Below are 20,496 nucleotides of genomic sequence, written 5' to 3'. Positions count from 1 at the left end.
AGCAATTACCTCTCTTTACCTTAGAATTTTCACTTCCAAAAGGAGCTGGTTAGCCGATTGAAGTATCTTTAGCAATTACGGCAGGGGACAAGGAATGGAGAAGTCAGGAGGCTTCTGTCTGCCTTTCCCACTTCCTGAACTAGACACCAGCCCACCTTTCAGCTGTACCAGAAACATTTTCATAAACAGGGAAGTCTGGAAAAGACCCTGACATCTATCAGTCAAAACCTCCTAATTTTACAAACAGGGAAAGAATGTAAGTGAAAAACCCTGCCATTTACCATGCAACAGACTGGGACTGGGACCCATGTCTTCATCTTCTCCTGCCTCTCTCCACACGAAGGGGCTTTCCACTCCTCAACACGGTGTCACAACACTGGGGACCAGATGACTCACGCATAAAATAAACGTGTTGAACTTGAGCGATTTCTCAATCAGAATCATCTGTGAAGCTTAAAATTTACCAACACTTGATATTCACCAATGCCATTAGATCAAGATCATCAGAATCTCAAATAGCGCGCACACACACACACACACACACACACACACACACACACGCTTTAAAAATTTACTTTTGGGGGCTAGAGAGATGGCTCAGTGGTTAAGAGCATTGGCTGTTCTTCCAGAGGACCTAGGTTCAATTCCCAGCAACCCACATGGCAGCTCACAACTGCCTAATTCTAGTTCCAGGGGATCCAATACCTTCACACCAATGCACATAAAATAAAGTTAATTAAATTATTAAAAATATATAAAAAATAAAATAGTTTTTTTTAAAAAAAAGTCACTTTTAAGCCTGTGTCTGTGTGTAGGTATGTACATGAGTAAAGGAGGCTAGGAGAGGGTGTCGGAGCTCCTGGAGCCACCTGACATGTGTGCTCGGAACAGAACTCAGATCGTCTATAAGAGCAGTAAGTGTTCTTCAATGCTGATCCATCTCTCACACTGACAGAGCCTGTATGTTCTGGAAGCTCAGTCTAGTCTAATATTCTGACAATACTGGGTGCTGAGGGACCAGATGGCCTCTGAGCTTCTGTCCTGGGCCTATTGCAGGGCAGTTAGCAAGGGGAATCTCTGTGACCCAGCTCTCTCATGCTCATCCACGAGGCCACCATACTTGTGTCAGACTGGCCGTGTTCCTTCAGTGACCTATAGGAAGGCAGTCGGTCTGTTTCCTTAAACATCACCCACCACAGCATACACACTGAGGACACTGACTACACATGTCATGGTCACCACCGTCCCCACAGCCCACAGCACTGAAGCTACCACAGCAATGGGGTATTGCACAACCACTTCCCAGGGTCGGAGCGCGTTGGAGTGTTGTCTGTCTCCCCAGCACTCGGAGTCCAACTTTTACTGGCTTTGCCAGATGAGAACTCACTCTGGACAAAAGGCAGGGTGTGTGGTTATTTGGAGTCAGAGGCAGGGTGTCTGGTTATTGAAACCAGAGACAGGGTGTCTGGTTATTTGGAGTCAGAGGTAGGGTGTCTAGTTATTTGGAATCGGCTCCCTTAACCCCACTCTCCCAGCTTGGCCACTACAGACACATTCAGTTGATGCTTATACCTGAGAAAGGGCCTTTTGTTAATAGGAAATGCTGGGGAGTTTGAGGGGTAGGGAATCTTTACTTTGTTGCTGAAAAGAAATAAAAATATAAAAAGGCAACATGGAAAGGACATTGCTGTTTCCATTGTAATTGATCTGGACTCTGTGGTAGACTCCCCCACCTGCCTAGGAGATACTGTCCCCACCACACACAGGGCTGGAATTCACTGAGTCAATGTTGCAAGCAGAGGCCCAACTCCAGACAGTGTCGTGCAGAAAAAGGAGTACAGAGCGTTGCCAGTGTCCCAGGCACCTCTATCAGCTACCTAGACTGCCTCAGGACCCTCTCCTGTTTGGGTCATTTGGGGTTAGGAGATCTGGGGGTACCATTTTACCCACTTCTTCCTCCACACTTGTGGAAAGCAAGGTGATGGCAGAAATCCCTCACTCTGGGTACCTATCTCTGTCTCTTTTCAGTGGGACCAAGGGAAGCTTATGTTTACCTGAAGATAAACTGTGGGAACCTCACTTTCTTTCCTTAGGTAGGAGGCCAGAGCAGGACTTCCCAAACCTATCCAGTCCTCACGACCACCAGAAGAACTTTTCAAGTACTGACTCCTTGGCTTTGGCCCAGACCACCAGAAGCAGAACTCTATGCAAATGAATGTTTCCCATGGGATGGTGATGAATGACAGTATCCAGGGACCACTGAGGGAGAAGAGCACCTCACTGCCCACCCCAGCTCTGACAGCTTAGGACACAAGGGTGTAACAAATTGAGGCCCAAGGATGCCTGCATCAGAAACACCCAGGATGCTGATTAAATCCACCCTCTGGGCCCCACCCCACACTGACTCCATCAGGCCATCTCTAGGTGGGACCCAGTAATCTGCCTGTTACAGAATTAAGTTAGGAGTTTTACTCCAGGGTTTGGGAACTAGTCTTAAGCAGGATCATTAAGCAGATATTTTATAGTTAACTCTTAGATTACTTGAAAGAAAACCATGTTCACACATAAATGTAAGAGTTGGCCTTCCCCAATTATATTAATGTTTCATGGGATCGCTGTCTCCTTGGTTATAAATGGCATGAACCTCTGAGAAACTACAAATTCGAGCGCCCAACATCCTCAACACAAGTCTCCTCTGGTTAACTGTGACTGCCAACATCTTGGTATATTTTAAAAATGCTGATTCATGACCCGAGACACCCGATTGACAGGAAGGCCTTGAATCTGACTATAAAAACATACAGGTGGCACCAGAATGATCTGGCATACAGGAAACACCTAAGCGTTGTCCGAAATAAATATTTATGTTTGCACTGTGCTCTGTAGAAATCAGAAGTGAGAAATGAAGATAACAATCCATGACATTAAAAAAAAAAAAAATAGCAAACAAACAGTATGAGGATCACACTTTTGGGTGGGACACTTTGAAAAAAAAAAAACAAAACAATTTGCTTCAATAACTGATCTCAACCTAACCACAAGTCCTCACTTCTGAACCTCGGTCTTACTTCTAAGATCAAGGGGCGCAAACAGCAGTTTCTTTGGCCCCACCCCCACCTTCTTCTTGTTGTTACCGCCTTGTTTTTCATGAAAAGTTCCCTCAGCCTCTTTCGAGTAGCAGCAGCAAGCCAGACCCCTCCTCCTTTAATGCCACGGCAGACGGGCAGGCATCTTTCTTTCATCTTGGTTACCTCAGCGCTGACAGCTCGGGCCCCAAGCTTGGAGCAACGAAAATCCCACCCTCGCATGTGTTCTTACACCTCTGGGATGTCCCCCCACCCACGGCGTTTCGTTGGAAAATCAGAACTCTGGGCCTCTGGCTTCTCCACAGAGGTCTGATGGCTTCGCGGTTGACACTCAAAGCTCACTGAAGAGCCTCCATGTTATGCGAATGAACCCTCTCCTCTGATTCTACACCGAGTGCTTGTGCGTTTGTTGTTCTTTTGGGCCATCTGTCTTTGAGCCCTGTCTTTTGTTTGAGGAGCGGGCCTCAAGCCCTCCTATGTGGCTGAGGATGACCTTCAATTTTGGATCCTGCTGCCTCTACCTCATGAGTGCTGGGATTACCAGAATGCCCCACCGCACCTGCTTTATGCAGTATGGGAGCTTGAACACGGGGCCTTCTGTATGCAAGGCAAGCGCTCTGCTCTACTAACTGAATGAACTAAACCATCTGGGTCTTCATAAACCAAGGAGCTAACAGTTTCTGCACCCATGTCTAAAATTGTTTTGATGCCAAGAAGATCATCAGTGAGTCTAATTATTGAGTTTTTTCTTTCTTTCTTTTTCCTAAAAAGATTTTGATTTGAAAAAAAAAAAAATGATGGATTTCACTGACCCATTTAAAAAAAAAAGAGAGAGGAGAATAGAACAGAAGTTAAAATTTTGAGACAGGACAAGGATTTTTCTACAGGTCTTAACTGCTCACAAACCAAATGCCACTCAAATTTAGTATCCATAGCAGACTGTTAGAAACAAGCTTTCATAGAGCTTAAGTTTCTTAAAAATGTCCCTTACTTACTAATAAGAAAACATTAGAAATTCATTATCTAATCAGTCATTTCTAATAACTGCATAAGGCAACGAATTACACTTTTGAATCTGGTGAGGAATGCCCCACAGCAGCTGAGAAAATATCCACAACCTTTGACCTTTTCCACTAGCCTGATGGGAATTTCATCGCACCAACGTGGCTTTTGCTTGTCAGGTGCACGTAGCCACTAGAGGGCAGCCTTGTCTCAGATGTGATACTGCTTTGCAAAAAAAACCAAAAAGCTCATAAGCGCTTGTAATGTTCCGATAATTATTTTTGTGACTTTTTTTTATTTTCCTGGATAGTTTAAATAATCAATGTAAGTCAAATAAAGACCCCCACTTTTACAAATTACAAAGATTACCACAAAGACTGATCCCCAGTGGGATTATAGCGCCTTCTTTATATACCTTAGTATGTTTGAAACAAGGTATTTTTTTTCTTAAATCTCTAAGTGGTATTTTCCTTTTTCCTATGTGGTGAGTTAAGCACCATGTCAGCCATATCACATCCGGCACCTTGATTTCACTCTTGGCATCACAATGTCAAGTGTTTGTGCATTTGAGGAAGAAACTGACCAAGCTGACCAAGATCATAAGAAGGCTGAACCGTGAACTTGGAGAGGGGTCGAAGGGGACAGCAGAGATTAGGTGTGTGCGTGCTCGTTTCTACCAGTCTTCAGTTCCAAGGATGGATTACACGCACCCCATACGCACTGCAATGCAGACTCAGAACCAGAGGATTACAAGAACAAGGCAGAGATGTCTGCTTGATAGGAAATGATCTTTCTAATTCAACATGGAATACACGACCTCTAGAGATACTGAGCTCCCCATCCTAGGAGGTGTTCAAGCGTAACAGGACATTCATGTCACAGGAATGTTGTGGAGAACACCCACTCACTGATGGGGTGTTTAATCCGAGGGACTTAAAAAAAATTTCAACTCTCTCCAAGCCTCTGAAATAACAGCACACCCCAATCCAGGAGCTGGAAAGGTTAAGTGCCTGCCCAGCAAGATGCGAGTGTCCGCACCTCTTCAGGAAAAACGATTTCTGCTGACGTGAAAGACACCGCGTCTCTCAACGGCGTGTAACAATGTTCCTTGCCTATCAACACGGCCATGCTTGCAGGCACAGCTCACAACCATTTGAACACACGAGGCATATTAAAATAAAAAGACACATTTGGAAACCCTTTGCCTAAAGATAGACGGCACAGACAGACAGACACATCTTCGGTTGGATTCTGGGACTCCTTGCACAGGTCAGCTGAACTTCATGATAGTAGTCTATATTATTTAGGAAAGTCTAGCTTAGGTTTCACCCAGATCTTAATAGCAAGCAGGCTTAATGAAAATCATGAAGAGAAATGAGAAGCAAATAAGAATAACTCCATTTATATAAAATTGATTTTATTAAAGAGTAATTTAAAGATATTAGGCTCAGCAAAGCATTACATAATTGAATCTATTTTCCCCCCATATAAATGGCAGACTTCTCATTTATACTAACTAGAGGCAAAGTTATGTACAGGACATTTTTATGGCTTCCTTCAGGGGGTGGTAGGAAGATGGTAGGACTCAGTGGCCTGGGCCAGGCTCTACCAGGTGTCAGCTGAAAGAAATTGGCTATGGCTTCCCACCTGCGTGAGCTTCCTTTTCTTCATGCATGCACGGGATCCTCAGACAACATAAGCAGGAGTGTGTGTGAGACATGAAGTGCAGCTTAATGCACACAGATGGATACTCTGTCCCTGTTGGTTTGGAAACTGCCTAGGAAACTTCAGAGGAAAGTCAGCATCTGACCAAAGAAGAGCCCTGGCAGGAGTAAACTTGGCCTTGCTTTTTATAGTCATGAGCACAAAGGTTGAAGTTATGCTATCTCACAACCTGACGGGGGCTAACATTTCACTTAAAAAAGACAAGCTAGAAACAAAATATTTCCACTGCCTTTTTGTCCCATATTGCCCATTAGCTAATATGAGCTCTCATTGATACCTCTTTTCTAGGCCTGGCACTCTGACAGTTGATGGAAAAGGCCGTTCTGTCATGTCATACACAATACTGATAGTTATGGAGAGCTCAGACTGGGAATCTCTCCATCCACTAGTCAAAAGGCCGGAATGAATGGGCAGGACACTCAAGGAGTGGCTGGATGGGGCAGAGACTCTGTCTGTCCATCCTCACAGGACCAGTGTACAGACTTGGAAACATTATCAAATGTCAGTTCATACTTGACGTCCCAGGGGAATGTTCAAAAATATATTTTAAATTAGAAAAATATAAAAATCAGTGTACCTGCTGGCTTGCTGTGACTAAAAAGATCACGGTTTTTAGTGATCAAATACGAAACATACAGACTAAAGCAGCCCTGATTTTTCTGCAGTAAAAATTGTGAGTATTTCGAAAATAAAAAAAAATCCATCTTTCTCTTTTCTTTTGGTGCTAAGGGAAGAGGGCCTGTGCATACGAGGCTAGCACTCTACCAACTGAGCTTACCCCAGGCCTGCCCAAAGCATCTCCATTACAGAGTATTCCCAGACAATAAATTCTATCCAAGGGACTTTACTGGTGGTCAAAATTTTAAGAAAACTGAACTCCACATCTATCTTAGAAGACTCATCCATCCATCCACCCATCCCTCCACGAAGTTAACTTTTGTCCTAACAAATGGCCCTTTCTAAACATTATCTTCTTAGGAGCCACAGAGCTAGTTACAAAGCCCACGGATGCTCCCCCAGACGTTTGGCCAAGATCTATTTACTGATCTTGCTGGTTGGTATTGTGATTCCCCTGTCTGGAATGGAAAGATGGGAGAAAAGAGGACTAGAGAACTGTTGATACATTTAAAGGTATTCTACCAAGCATAAAAAAACCAGGACTTAAATTCCACAGTATATATTTGCTTAGAGATCGCATTGTTTTCCGCCTGGGCAATGTTTACAGCATCATAGCGCTCAGCTGAGCTGATCGCACAGCACCTGACAGCAGCTTACTGTTGCTGTGCACGTCCTGTGACATGACTGAAATACACAGCACTGAGAGGCTGCCTACGAAAACTGCACTTAGACACCATCCCGTGGAGAATCAAGGCTCCCCTGCCACCAATGCACAAATTCAGACCTCTGTCTTGAATTATTTTTAATATTTATTTATTATATCCATAGACGTGTGGGTATGTGCTTGCCATGGCACACATGTGGAGGTCAGAGGCCAATGGTTCCAGGGACAGAACTCAGGTCCTCAGACTTGACAGCAAGTGCCCTCACCCAATGAACCATCTCTCGGACCCCAGCCCTTCTGTCCTCCACAGAACCGAATCCTCTTTACAAGAGAAAAAGACAAATAACACTTGGCTCAGCAGTGGCGGCCATTTGAATGTTTGCTTTTCAAGGTCCAATCATCACTTTGTCACAGTTCTAGCCATCAAAGGTCCCCTAAATGGGACACAAATCCCAGGTCAGAGCTACCACAGGAATGATGCTTACAAGGAGACTAGGAACTGAATTCAGTTTCCACATGGTAAAAACAAAAGCGAAATTTTTCCAGACTGTTGACGTGGAGTGTGACAGGAATCACCAGTATACAGAGCATTTGCCAAGGTTTAAGGTGCCTTGCACCTGTGTGACAAACTGGAGGAAGGAACCAAGACAGGATGGAAGCTTACACTGGCGCCTTGAGCCTTCCAAGGTCCCTCTACACAAACAGAGGCTGCAGAGCCATAGGATACCAGCAGCCCGGCTCCAAGTCTTTCAGCACTCAGCTACCAGCCAGTGGCACTTGGCCCATACACTTTCATGATGACCAGAACAAGTACCCCTTGCCTCAGTACTAAATATCATCCCCACTCTTTCCCTGTGCCCAAGGAGCAATCCAAACGGTAGTGGGGATTTGTTGTTAATTAATTAAACAAACAAACAAACAAACAAACAAACAAACAAACAACACTGACAGCTGAGAGGAAAATTGCTCAAACTCAAGGTTATTACTTCCTAAGCATGGAACTACTTTAAGCCTAAACTAATTTGACAAGTGACACAGAGAAAGGATTTGCTTCTTTGGTGAGTTCAAAAAGGCCTGATTTAATGATGTTTCTTAAACATCATTAAATCAGGCAACAAAGAGGATGCCTCTCTTTTATAGTGGCTTGTTCTCATCCTCTGTTCACAGGCATCTACACACCAGAAAGCTATACTATGAAGAAGAGCCTTCCTGTTTCGCACAAAAAATCTAATTATGTAAACTCCTGCATATGGAACCAATTTAACTATTAAAACCAAGAGGCAGCAGGGAAGTATTTAATATGATTCCAGGCCAGTTTCTTTCTTTCTTTCTTTTTTTCTTTCTCCCTTAAATCTGATATGGAAACATTTACGGCATTCCTTGCTTTCCCACAACTATTTTTCTTCAGTTAAATTTTGCACCAAAGCAAGTCAATCCTGTGAAGACACAAGATTGTAGGTAGAGATGCTGGAACCGAAACATCCTAATTGTTATCACCAACCCCCTGATAACACATACACCCAGGGCATGAGTTTTAAGGGAAACTTCACTGCCAGGAGGTATAAGCAACATTTTTTTTTTCCTTTCTCTACGACAATGCTATCAATCTAGGAAGCCAGAGGATGCTCCCAAGAAGGGTTTGTGTGTGGGTGGGGGGTGTTTGGGGGAGAAGCTGAGGATCTCAGGGTTTTATCACAGGGAGGATTTGGCTAGAATTTCACTTGGTACTAGACCTACAAAAACCAAGTCAACTTACTAAAAAAAAAAATCAGCCTCCAATAACATCATCAAAAGATATTTCCTTAATGTTTGAGGGTTTTACTGTTCAGCAGGAAGAAAGGCAATTAAAAAGAAGTCTCCTCAGCTTCTCACCTTTCTCCCAATCAACTCGAATGTAAATAGAATGGATGGGGACGATCGCTGACACTTCCCAAACAGCAATTTCTTTCTTTTTTAATTTAGGGAGGTGAGGGAACAAAATACAACTGGCTTCACGGCTTCTGATGTCACTTTTCACTTAACCGGTTTAAGGAGAGGAAGCAATACCGAGGTTTTCTTTTGGGGAGGGGAAACAGATTTCTTTTACATAATAAGAAACCTCAACACCTTTCCTTCCCCAGTAATTTCACACACTTAAGATCACAGGCAGCTCTTCCCTCTTTTGCTATACCAGTCACATATTATAAAAGTGATTCAGTCTCACTTCCCGCCAGTGGTAGGGGAAAGGCACTAAATTTGCCGTGGGCGCATCCTACAGAAAGATTTCATCGCACACCGCCAGCTCATCTCGGCGTCCCGAATGCTTCGACCTGTTAATAATTAATAAAAGATGCCACCCAATCTCCAGTGAAAAACACACGGTGATCTGAAAGTAAACCCTGCGCAGATATGGTACGGGTGTCCATCCTGGATTGCAACAATGAAATAATCCCAAATCTAGCAAACGTTTAACGAGCACCGGGTCGCCCGCGCTGGCGGGCAAAACCCCCGCAAGACCTTCGGGGTGCGCACAGTTGTTGCCCCTGAGAACAGCCGTCACTGTGCCACAGACAGATGGAGCTTTAAATCCCCAAGCCGGGCGACGGGGCCTGCACACTGCTAGGGCAGATTATCCGCCCGTGAGGACCCAGCAGGCTCACGATCGCGCAGAGTGCTTCGGGCTGAGTCTTTCCAGGGCCATCTGCAATGGTCAAAGTGTGTGTGTGTCTGTTTCTCCCTGCGGCACAAACAACTTCCTGCGCACCTCCAAACTTTGTCTCCATCGCAAACTTCCCTGACTTGCCTGGGCTTCTTCCCGCCTCACCTTGGGGCACCTGAAGCCAGCCGTCCCGGCAAACCATTTTCCTCTTTCCTTTCCACGGTACTACTGCCCAGCTCTAGACACCAGCTCCTGGAGGAAGGCCCGGGGCGCGGAGGCTTGACCGCGGCTAACCTATGGCCATAGGCCCTCGCCGCAGTCTAATCTCGGCCTCGGCCCGCCAATCCCGTAGACTGATCAGGTTGTCTCCCTACATCCATGCACAAATCTAAGTGTCTAGTCGGGGCGCGCTGCGGCCGGGGTTGCGGCCGAGGGCGTCTTGGCACGTTCGGGGCGCGGGGCTGGCTCGGGCCCGCGCGCTTTCGGAAGTGGCGGCGTCCAGGGGACGCAGCGCTGAGCTGCTGCACTTCCCCAACCCGCTGGCCGCCCGGGAGCTCCGGCGCTCGGAGCAGCAGAGGGTGGGGTGGCCGTGCGGAGCTCGGACGCCAGGCCTGGAACGCTAACCAGTCCCGGCGATGACACCACCAGCGTTAGCAAGCAGGGCCCGGCCTGGCCGCCGCTCCTCCCCCAACACAGGCCAGAGTTGTCCCGGGGTGCGGGCCCTGGGGACTCAAGTGTGGACGTCCCCAGCTTCCTCTGGGTTGCCAGACCCTCCTGGCGCGTCCCAAGCTCTGCGACTCTGGGCAAACTTTCTTTGGGGAGCCCCGCCGGGTGCTAGGCGCACCCAGGCGAGTGACAGCGGCTAAGGAGACGCCAGAGGGGCGATCGGGCCCGTGCGTCTAGCTCCCCCGACCCGAGGCAGGCCGATCCTTCCTTTGGGGCTCCAGCGGCGACGCTGTGGTGGCCCCGTTGGGTTCGAGTAGCTGCCCCCAGGCTGTACGTGCGCTCGGGCAGGCGCGCCCACCCCTCCCCCTGCTTGCCCTCCTCCCCGCCCCCCGGAGCCGCTAGTCCACCCGAGTCTCCGCGGGCCCCCCGGAGCTCACCTTTCATCGCTGCGATCACAAAATACATCCTTTACGCCGCGGTGCGGAGAGCGCAGGGAGAGCCGACCGTCCGACCCCGGAGCCCCCTCTCGCCGCCGCCGCCCGAGCCACAGCAGCAGCTGCCGCAGCTGCCCGCCCGCCGAGAGCCATCCCGAGCCATAAGAGGCTCCATGTGACCGGCTGACATCACGGCCGCCGCTCTGTTTACACCGCGCCCCTCCGCTTCCTCCCGGGGCGGGAGCGAGAGGCAGGAGGCGGGTGCGCCCGGGCGCCGCGCCCCGCCCCCGCGGGCAGGTGACCGCGAGCGGCCCACCCCGACACGGTGCTGCCCTCCTGCGTTCCCGGGGGCCTGCACCGGGGTCCCTAGCTACCTCCTCAGATGCCGATCACCTGTGGCGGCCCGGAAGCTCTCTGCCAAGCGTCTGATCACTTTCCACACGCCCACCCCCTCAGTTAAGCACCGGGACGCCACTCTACAGTCCGTCCCGGAATCCTTCTCGGTGACAAAAGCACCTGATGGTTGGCCCCAAAGAAGCTTTTGGTTTGGGGGAGCTTCAGTCTCCCTCGTGTTCCCAGAGCATCCCAGCCCCCACGTCCCGCACTGACACCGGTCCTGAGGGACAAGCTCCCCCTAAGACTTTCAGGATTCACCCAGCTCACAGCATCCAAGGTCTTGATTCCCTGCTGCCCACTCCTGCAGCATCCCGTATTCAAGACCACCTGTACTTGGAAGTCTGGAAAACCATGTCTGTCTGCTAAATGAGCTCCTGGTGCCAGGCAATTTGAGCCACTCATTTTCAGGCTCATCCTATCCAGAACTCTCCAGAAAACTCACCTCCAAGTGGAAAGGGCGCTAGTTTTCTAACCTCAAAGATGAGGCATTGTATTTTAAACAGAAGCTACAACAAACAACACCGTTAACCATACAATTAAATTTACAACTGAGATTTAATTCCCTCCAACATTTGAAACTTTTTTTAAAAACTGGATTTATGGAAACGTAAATCATGGCTTTATTTTTGTCCCCAGATGAATCTCTTCACGATGAATTTCAAGACTACTTACCGGGAGTCTGCTTTACTTAAAACGTTGGCAAGCATGCCTACAGTATTGAGCACAAGAGGGGGAAAAAAAAATTCTAAGCCAAGTTTGCTTATTTACTGTTGTTCTTTAGAGACACCCCTCCCCCTTCCTGATAATCAAACTGGAAGGATTCTAGTATTTCTCTTTCCATATAACCAAGCTGCCTCTGACCCTGTATTGGGCCCATAATTTAGAACACGTGCAGACATCCAGCCCTGTAACAAACAAAGATTCAGATTTGCCCACTTCCCACCCTCCCAATCCCATTTCAAGGAAAAATGAAGTTTTCCAAACATTTACACAGTGCTGGGACTGGAATGGTCAGAAAACTTCATTGTCTTTCAGTCAAGCTATGGCTTTACAAAAATGTTTGATTAGATACATCCATCCCCAAGTGGGTTTTTTTTTCTTTAGAATTTTTTTTTTGAAATACAACCACAAAAAAATAAGAAAAGACAAGATAAGAATGTGAAGCCAGGACCTACCCATGTTAACTCAGCTGTCCAGCCATAGTGAAGTGGACAAGGATTACAAAGGAAATCAGCCATACCCACTGTAATGTTTACAATTATGAAATTAAATTACACCATGTTCCCATGATGCAACTCCATCTCCCAATGAGGCAATGCCCCATTCTTCAAATTTGGTTCTGGGTTTTCCTTGTGCTAATAATGTTCAAAGAGGAGTGCCACCAGACTAGTCTACCATTGGGTTCTGGGTGCATTTTTCAATTCTTTGTATTGTTAAAGAAGGAAAATATAATCATAGAGAGCATGCTCATGTGTTCTGTGCAATGCAAGTACATCTTGATAGACAACTGAGAATTCACATGTATCTTGCTTTAGATAAGAATGCTTCGAAAATAACCAAATCCATTAGCTCCAGCCTGCCTGCCAGACATCTGACTCCAAGGTAAATAGTCTTACATCACTAGTAATCGGTTATTTCCAGGCCATTTCAAATGAAATGGGTAATGAGGGATGACATGCGAGGTGACATGGACTCCCACCATTGCAAATAGGCTGATCTTTCCTCCTACAGAGAGGTCCTCAACAGAAACAGAATCTCATCATACTTATTTGAAAGATTTACAAATCCATTCAACAAAGATATTTTCAGGATAATGTAATCCTGACCTTGCCCTTTGGAAATGTATTGCTCTCACATCCTACAACCAATGAGCAGCAGAATTCAGATATTAAGTCCTAACTTCCCTGGGTGGCTAGATGCTATATGTAATACATGCCTCTATTGCATATCATCAGTTTTTAACCTAGGGGAGATAATTGTTCTTCATAGTAACAGCTTTTATGAAACTTTTGGAAATAAAAATGAGAGACCTTTTTTTTTTTTTAACAGATGGCCCATAGAATAAATTTCCTATGAAATTATAAGTCTTTGGCCAAACAAATCAGCCAGGAATGAAAGGCTATATATCTTCCTTCAAAAAAATCAAATTGGAACTCCAACTGATTCATTCTTTATAAAATTTCACACACTAAATTAAAATATCATCATATAGAGACACAGTACAATATTAAAACATTACAAGTATACAGGAATAATTGGATTTTATTAAATAAATGCAGTGGAGTACCTACTATAGGGGAAATAGCTTTAAGAAATACATTCTTTGCATTCTTTTAAATAAGTGGTCTGAAAGGGGGAAGAAAAAGAAGACTATTGCTTACATGAAGGCAGTTCCATAGGATGGGAACTCTTTCCTGCTGATCGGAGAGTGTTACACATGAACTCTCAAACATTTGTGTTGGGTAATCTCAGGAAAAGGGTCAAAATGGACTACAGACACATGCAATTCACCTCAGAGTTTACAGATGGCCACAGACTCTCATGGGGTCCCATTGTGCTTCATCACACTGGATCTGGCACTTGGGAAGAAGTGGAGCCTGGGGCAATTCTGCAGGGATCTAGACTGGAGTATGACCAGGAAGCTGCCAATTTCTCTTTCAGAGGTCAAGAAAATGATTTGGCCTCCACTCCACAGGGCCAGTTCATCAATCTAGAGACTCACGGCTGCCCCAGCTGCTGAGAGAGCAATGGACAAGGCCTGGGCCCTAAATAAGTCATTCATACTACTCCCTCTAAGGTTCAAAGAGCATTGTAGAATGAGAGTGGAAAGAATGTAAGACAGGGGACAGGCCAGTGAAGTCCCATTCTCTTAATCCCAAACAGTCAACTAAGCACGAACTCACAGCAGCTGCAATTGCTTGCAACGGGCCTACTCAACATAGGGCTTCCAGCAGTCAGCCATGGGTGTGGAAGAGCTCAAGGAGCCCTACCCTTCACTCTAGGAGAGGGAGGAATCACTGTCTTCAGTTGGATACCCACTGGTGAACATGCCAAAATCTAGTGGATAATTCTGATCGTAAGGCCATACAGATGGCCTTGGCCAAACCCTGAGGGACACAAACAAAAGAAAAAGACGGAGTGTGGGAGATTAGTAGGGATGTGAAGACAGACGGGGGAAGTGGGGAGATGAGAGATGGTGGGACGAGAGCAAGCAGAGTGCATCATATACACGTATGAAATCGTCAAATAAGAAATTTAATTAAAAAATGATCCTTAGCTTTCTGAGATTTGGATTTTTACCACACGGAAATCTAATCATATAGTATATCACACCCAAGCATGCATATAAGGCTTTGGGGGAGAATAGCAAACCAGTAGGTTGAGGAATTTGTCCCAACTCTCCAAGATCCCAGAACAAGATGATTTCAACATTTGCTGATGCATGTGAATATGAATACTCTCCTCGCCGGGCGGTGGTGGCGCACGCCTTTAATCCCAGCACTCGGGAGGCAGAGCCAGGCGGATCTCTGTGAGTTCGAGGCCAGCCTGGGCTACCAAGTGAGTCCCAGGAAAGGCGCAAAGCTACACAAAGAAACCCTGTCTCGAAAAACCAAAAAAAAAAAAAAAAAAAAAAAAAGAATACTCTCCTCTCCTCTCCTCTCCTCTCCCCTCCCCTCCCCTCTTCTCCTCTCCTCTCCCCTCCTCTCCTCTCCTCTCCCCTCCCCTCCTCTCCTCTTCCCCTCCCTCCCTCCTCTCTCTCTCTCTCTCTCTCTCTCTCTCTCTCTCTCTCTCTCTCTCTCTCTCTGTCTCTCAGCTTGATAATTCATTTCATTTTAACTGAACAGGGAAGAGGTCACCCAAAGGTTAATGTAGTCCTATACACCTGTTTCAGCTGGATCTTTGGCCACTCTGCACTGGATTCTTCAGGAGCTAGACTATTCTGGCTAAAACAGAGCCATAGGATCAGCTTTCTGAAAGACCCACAGGGCCAGCAAGACTACACAGGAAGCTACAGAGAAGGTACCCATTGCCCTACTTAGATCATGGCCTTGCCAAATTGTGACTCTAGAAGGCTTCGGGTCTCACAAAACAACATTTTATGAATAATACTGGAGAGATCCAGGAATCAAAGGTAAGAAAGGGAATCCTTGATTTATCTTGTTTATGAGTGTTAAGAGGAGGGGATGACCCTTTTAACAGCTTGTCTGTCTTGCTCACTATTTTAAGGCCAAAGTAGAGAAGCATTTAAATATACATGAGTGTATGCAAATACATTGTCCAGGATATCTGCTGAAACACAGTATTAGAGTGGCAAAAGATGTCCTCAGTTTTACACACACACACACACACACACACACACACACACACACACACTTCTGTTAACTGACCACAATTACTGACTATTTCATGCCTAGAACTGTACTCCAGAACACAAAGAGAAGAAGGCGATTACTTTGATTTTGAGAAGTTTACCAATGAGATGACCTTTGCTGTAAAACCGAACAGAAGTCAGTCATTTCCCTGAGTAAAGCTGCACTTTTCTGGAGGGGCCTAGTATCTGGGTGACCATGTCCACTAGCACTGGATGGATGGCTGTGGACCACTCCTGTGCCTATTAGTGGAATAGATCATCAAGGTGGGTGGTTTGGCTGAAGCCAGGCAGTGCTTCATAGACTTTGAGATTTCTAGAGCCAAATATTTCATATGGCTATTAGGAAACTCAGAGATTTGGCCTGTGTTTTGTAACCATCACAATGAGGAAAAGGTTGAAGTTCACTGGCAGGCAGAGATGACCGGCCTCCATAGACTACGTAGGCAGCAGGTGCTTCTCCACACATACACCTGCTAAGGTGGCGAGCAAGGAGAAGCAAACTGGAGACAAGGAGGCCTGTATTCCATTAAGTTCCCAGGGGTGTCCTCATTACACATCTAACGCTGGAAGAATAGGCCATGTCTGAAACCATTTAAATATACATGAGTATACTTCTTTCTTTCTTTCTTTCTTTCTTTCTTTCTTTCTTTCTTTCTTTCTTTCTTTCTTTCTTTCTTTCTTTCTTTCTTTTCTTTCTTTCTTTCTTTCTTTCTTTCTTTCTTTCTTTCTTTCTTTCTTTCTTTCTTTCTTTCTTTCTTTTTCTTTCTTTCTTTCCTTCTTCCTTCCTTCCTTTCTTCCTTCCTTCCTTTCTTTCTTTCTTTCTTTCTTTCTTTCTTCCTTTTTGAGGGTTAGCATACAAAGCCATGGGTTTTGTTGTGATGTTTGTACACACAAGCCACTGTACTTGGTTCTCAATCGTCCATTTCTCCCACTGTTCCACTTTGGTACCCTTGCCTATCTTTGGCTGTTTGCCTGCCTTCCCCTAAGTAGTCCCCTGTCTGTCTGTCTGTCTCTCTGTCTCTGTCTTTCTCTGTGTATGTCTCTGTCTCTCTCAATACAGGGATTTCAAGAGGGCTAAGGACATAGTGTTGTATGCATCACTGGCGTCTTTCTGTGAGACCTCCGACAAGTCATTTCACCTCCCAGGACCGAGGTCTGTCCCTTGTGGAATGAGGGAGTAACGAGATATCAAAGGTCTTTATTGTCACAGCCATTCATGTTCCGAGAGCACCATCATTCCTTTCTTGGTGTTGAGCTCTTTCTCCTCACTTCTCGGAGGAGCCTGATTCACTTCCTAACTCTGTCTTATGGCAGAAAGTGCTTTGGCAGTCGATGGAGAAGTTGGGCTCAAAACCAGCCTCCATCCTACTCACCAGTTGAGTGATCTTGAGCAAAGCTCTGTTTCATCACATGTGAAGTAAGAACAGAAGAGTCCTGCAGGGCCATAAGGCAGATTAAATATAAAGAAAGGTCAGAGCACTAACACTTAGGACAGAACAATCTATCTCCACCCTACTAATTCCTGTATGTTTTCAAGTTCTGATCACTTTTTTGTCCCTCTTAAAGACTTATTTTTGACTGGAGTCTCAGAAGTAGAAGCTCTCAGTGAGGGCAGCCCTTGGAAATCTGTTCCTGGCATTTTCTTTGGCTTCCTTCATTCTCTTGGCTAAAAATCTAGCATATTCTAGATCCTCCTTACTTTTCTTAGTGCATTGTTTCTTCAGAGCAAAGCATTGGGGTTTATGTTGCAGAACACGTGGAGTAACAAGACATTGAATCTTGGCTCTGTTGGTCCTGGGCTTCTTACCTTTTTTGTTTAATGGCTTTCTGACAACATTGGTGGACATCATCTTCTGTAGAGAGACTGAAAAGTTTTCAGATTCTGCTAGCTCTTTTGAGCCCCAACCAACAAGGCACAGTAGTATCTATCAGTTCCAGAACATACTTCTTCTCCTCCTCCTTTTTTCTTTCTTTCTTTTCTCCTTTCTCTCTTTCTCCCCTCTCTCTCTCCCTCTCCCTCTCTCTCTCCCTCTCTCTCTCTCTTTCTGTTTTGAGAATAACCATGTCGAGAACACTCACATTGTCATTCACAATGCATCTTGAACAGACCTGTTCTTCCTTTCTCCAGTTCTTTTCAGTCTATAGCAAGAATGCCCCTTACTCAACAGCAGGCGCACTCTGCCGTTGATCAAGACACCTTGCTTCACAGGCAGACCTTGTTTGTTGTCCCCGCACTGATCAGACCACACACCCTTCCTACTCTTCACCCAGAGCATCAGCAGCTATGTCTGTGGCCATGCTTGGTGCATAGCAAAAACCAAGTCGGAGTTCATAATCTACTTCATTGAGTTTCTGACAGCTGGTGGCTGGGAAGGAGTTACTTAGCTTCATCTTGATGGAGCCAAATGCCTAGGAGGTACCACAGAAAGGAGCTAATTCCCATATTTTAGCAAACATAGAACCTATACCAACTCAAAACACTGATCTTTAGTAAAGATTTGTTGGAAGGAGATCGGCACACACTTCTGTTCTCTACAAAGGCTGAAGCTGTGTGTTTGATGTAAAGTAAGTATTACAGGGCCTTCTGAGGACAGTGCTTGCCATGCAAGCTCAGGGATCTGAGTTCAGATCCCCAGCATCCATGCATAAAGCTGGGTGCAGCACCATGTAGTTCCAGCACCGTGAGAGGCGAAGACAGGATGAGAGGTGGAGACAGGAGGGTCCCTGGAGCTTGGAGGCTAGGCAGTTTAGCTAAATTGGCAAGCTCCAGGGTCAGTGAGAGACTTGACTTCAGAAAAACAAGGTGGAGAGTGACCAAGGAAGACATACTATGTCAACTTCTGGGCCTCACAAGCACACACCCACATGTGCATGTGCACCTGTGCACACAAGCATGCACACACACACACACACACACACACACACACTCACACACACATATATACACATGGAAACATTAAGTGTTTATTCAGCAACTGCTATGTAGGTAGTAGGGAATACAAAAATTAGCTACTGCTTGGCCTAAGAGGACTTTGGTCAGGCAAGTTTCTTACATTTCTTTTTCTGTGAGAGAGCAAGCTCCCATAGAATGAGTAAAAAAATCTCTATGCATGGCTATGCGAGGACATAGAGAGGGAAGGAGAACGAGCAGAACTTTATGATGTCCTTTGAGGAGCTCCTGATCCAGCAGGAAATCAAATGAGAATGATTGTGATGCTACAATGTTAGACAGAACGTGTGATGCTAACTCTAAGTGTTCTGGAAATCAAGGGCTATGTTAGTCGAGAGTGGGAGAGGTGGAAGCTGGGGAGATGGCTGAGTGGTTAAGAGTACTTGGCGGTCTTGCAGAGTTCTCTGGTTTCCCAGCTCCTATACAGTGGGTGGGTAGTTTACAACTGCCTGTACCTCCAGTTATAGGGGATCCAATGCCCTCTTCTGGCCTCTGAGGGAACTGCATACACGTGAGACATACAGTGAAGCAGGCACGCACACACACACATACACACACACAGCTACACATAAAATAAAAATAAATAGAATAAAATAAATTTAAAAAAGAACAAGAGAGATTAATGTGTACAGAGCTATATTTTTTTGAGAAGGAAGGTATCATCTAGGCTAGACCTTGAAGTCTGGCTCCAACCTTGATAGAAATAGGAACACAAGGGTTCCAGTTAGGCAAAGGGGCAACAGTGCTAAGGGTTCACAGTAGCATATACTACACATAGACAGAGAAGAGGAAAAGTCTAAATGGTGGACCCATAGCTGCATCTTCTGCCTCCCCTTCACATGCCTCGCACTGAGCGCTTCAAACTGTAGACATTCAGCTGGACATGGAGGCACACACGATAATCCCAGAACTCAGGAGGTAGAAGGAAGAGCATCAGAAATTCAAGGCTACCCTTGGCTAGAGTGTGAGTTCAAGACCAACCTGGGAAACACGAGGCCCTAGAAAAACCAAGACAAATAAAACTTAAAAATCAAACTCTATCTAATCATGGAATGTGTTTGGGATGTGTGTGTAGCGGGGTGGGTCAGGGCATAAGAAAGAAACCGTGCTTAAGAAAATGGGTGTCTTTTTATCTTGCTTGGTCTATAGTCTTATTGCATGGATTTACAGTTGGTTTGGTAGTCATCAGGTTAAATTATACTTAGTAAAACACACAGAGCCTATGAGTGCATGGAGGAAAAGTAAAGTAGAAAGTGGTGTGATTTCCCCAAAGCTCAGCAGAGCATTTGAGGATGAACAAGATAAATTGAACGTTACTTGATTTTTGTATCTCATCCATGTCAGTTCTGAAAATTATAATAGATGCTCCTATTAATATAGACACTTCCTGGAAAGACTGTATCTTATTTTTAAAAAGCCCTGATCATACATAAATACAAAATGATGAAGAAAAGATAAGCAATTACAGACAGTTTCCCCTATTTTTTTTCACACGTGATCAAGCCCACAGAGTCACGTGGGCTTTGCTGGGAAATTCAAGTTCTGAAGTGAGGAACTTTGCAGGAGTAAATGCTGTCATTATTTTGCTTTCACAGACAAAATATGTTCCTGTTCAGTCAAGCAGAGTAATCAATTATTCTGCATTATGAGATCCTCATTTTATATCTATTGACATTTCAGACAATTGTGCCGCATGTCAATAGCAGTTTGGATGCTCCTATCTAAGCCCCAGCTTATAGCATGGAACTCATCCGGGCTGACAGTGTTCCACTGCAGCCTCTTCTCCCTCCCAGAAGCCCATCTATTATTTACGCCTAAGTCCAGGGCAGTGCAAGTGTGCCCTGAACACTAGAACCAGGGCAAACTCGAGTGGGTATTTTTTTCTTAATGAAAACATTAAAGCCTTCCAACTATGTTTAATTTGTATTAAAAGATAATCACCGCA

General features: G+C 45.5%; 1 protein-coding gene across 1 annotated transcript in view; it reads right to left on the bottom strand.

Moving 5' to 3' along the window:
• LOC131915158 (nuclear receptor ROR-alpha) overlaps window positions 1-10,963 on the bottom strand; it is a 91,136-nt gene extending 80,173 nt beyond the window's left edge. Inside the window, exon 1 of the mRNA XM_059268182.1 lies at window positions 10,837-10,963. Coding sequence (XP_059124165.1) covers window positions 10,837-10,864 — 28 coding nt within the window. The 5' untranslated portion in view covers window positions 10,865-10,963. The remainder of the gene's footprint in view (window positions 1-10,836) is intronic.
• Window positions 10,964-20,496: the final 9,533 nt, after the last annotated feature.

The sequence above is a fragment of the Peromyscus eremicus genome, chromosome 7 (genome assembly GCF_949786415.1).
Source record: "Peromyscus eremicus chromosome 7, PerEre_H2_v1, whole genome shotgun sequence".
In the NCBI taxonomy this organism is placed as follows: Eukaryota; Metazoa; Chordata; class Mammalia; order Rodentia; family Cricetidae; genus Peromyscus; species Peromyscus eremicus.
The sequence above is the reverse complement of the archived record's forward strand: the minus strand, read 5'-3'. Positions and strand labels throughout refer to the sequence as shown.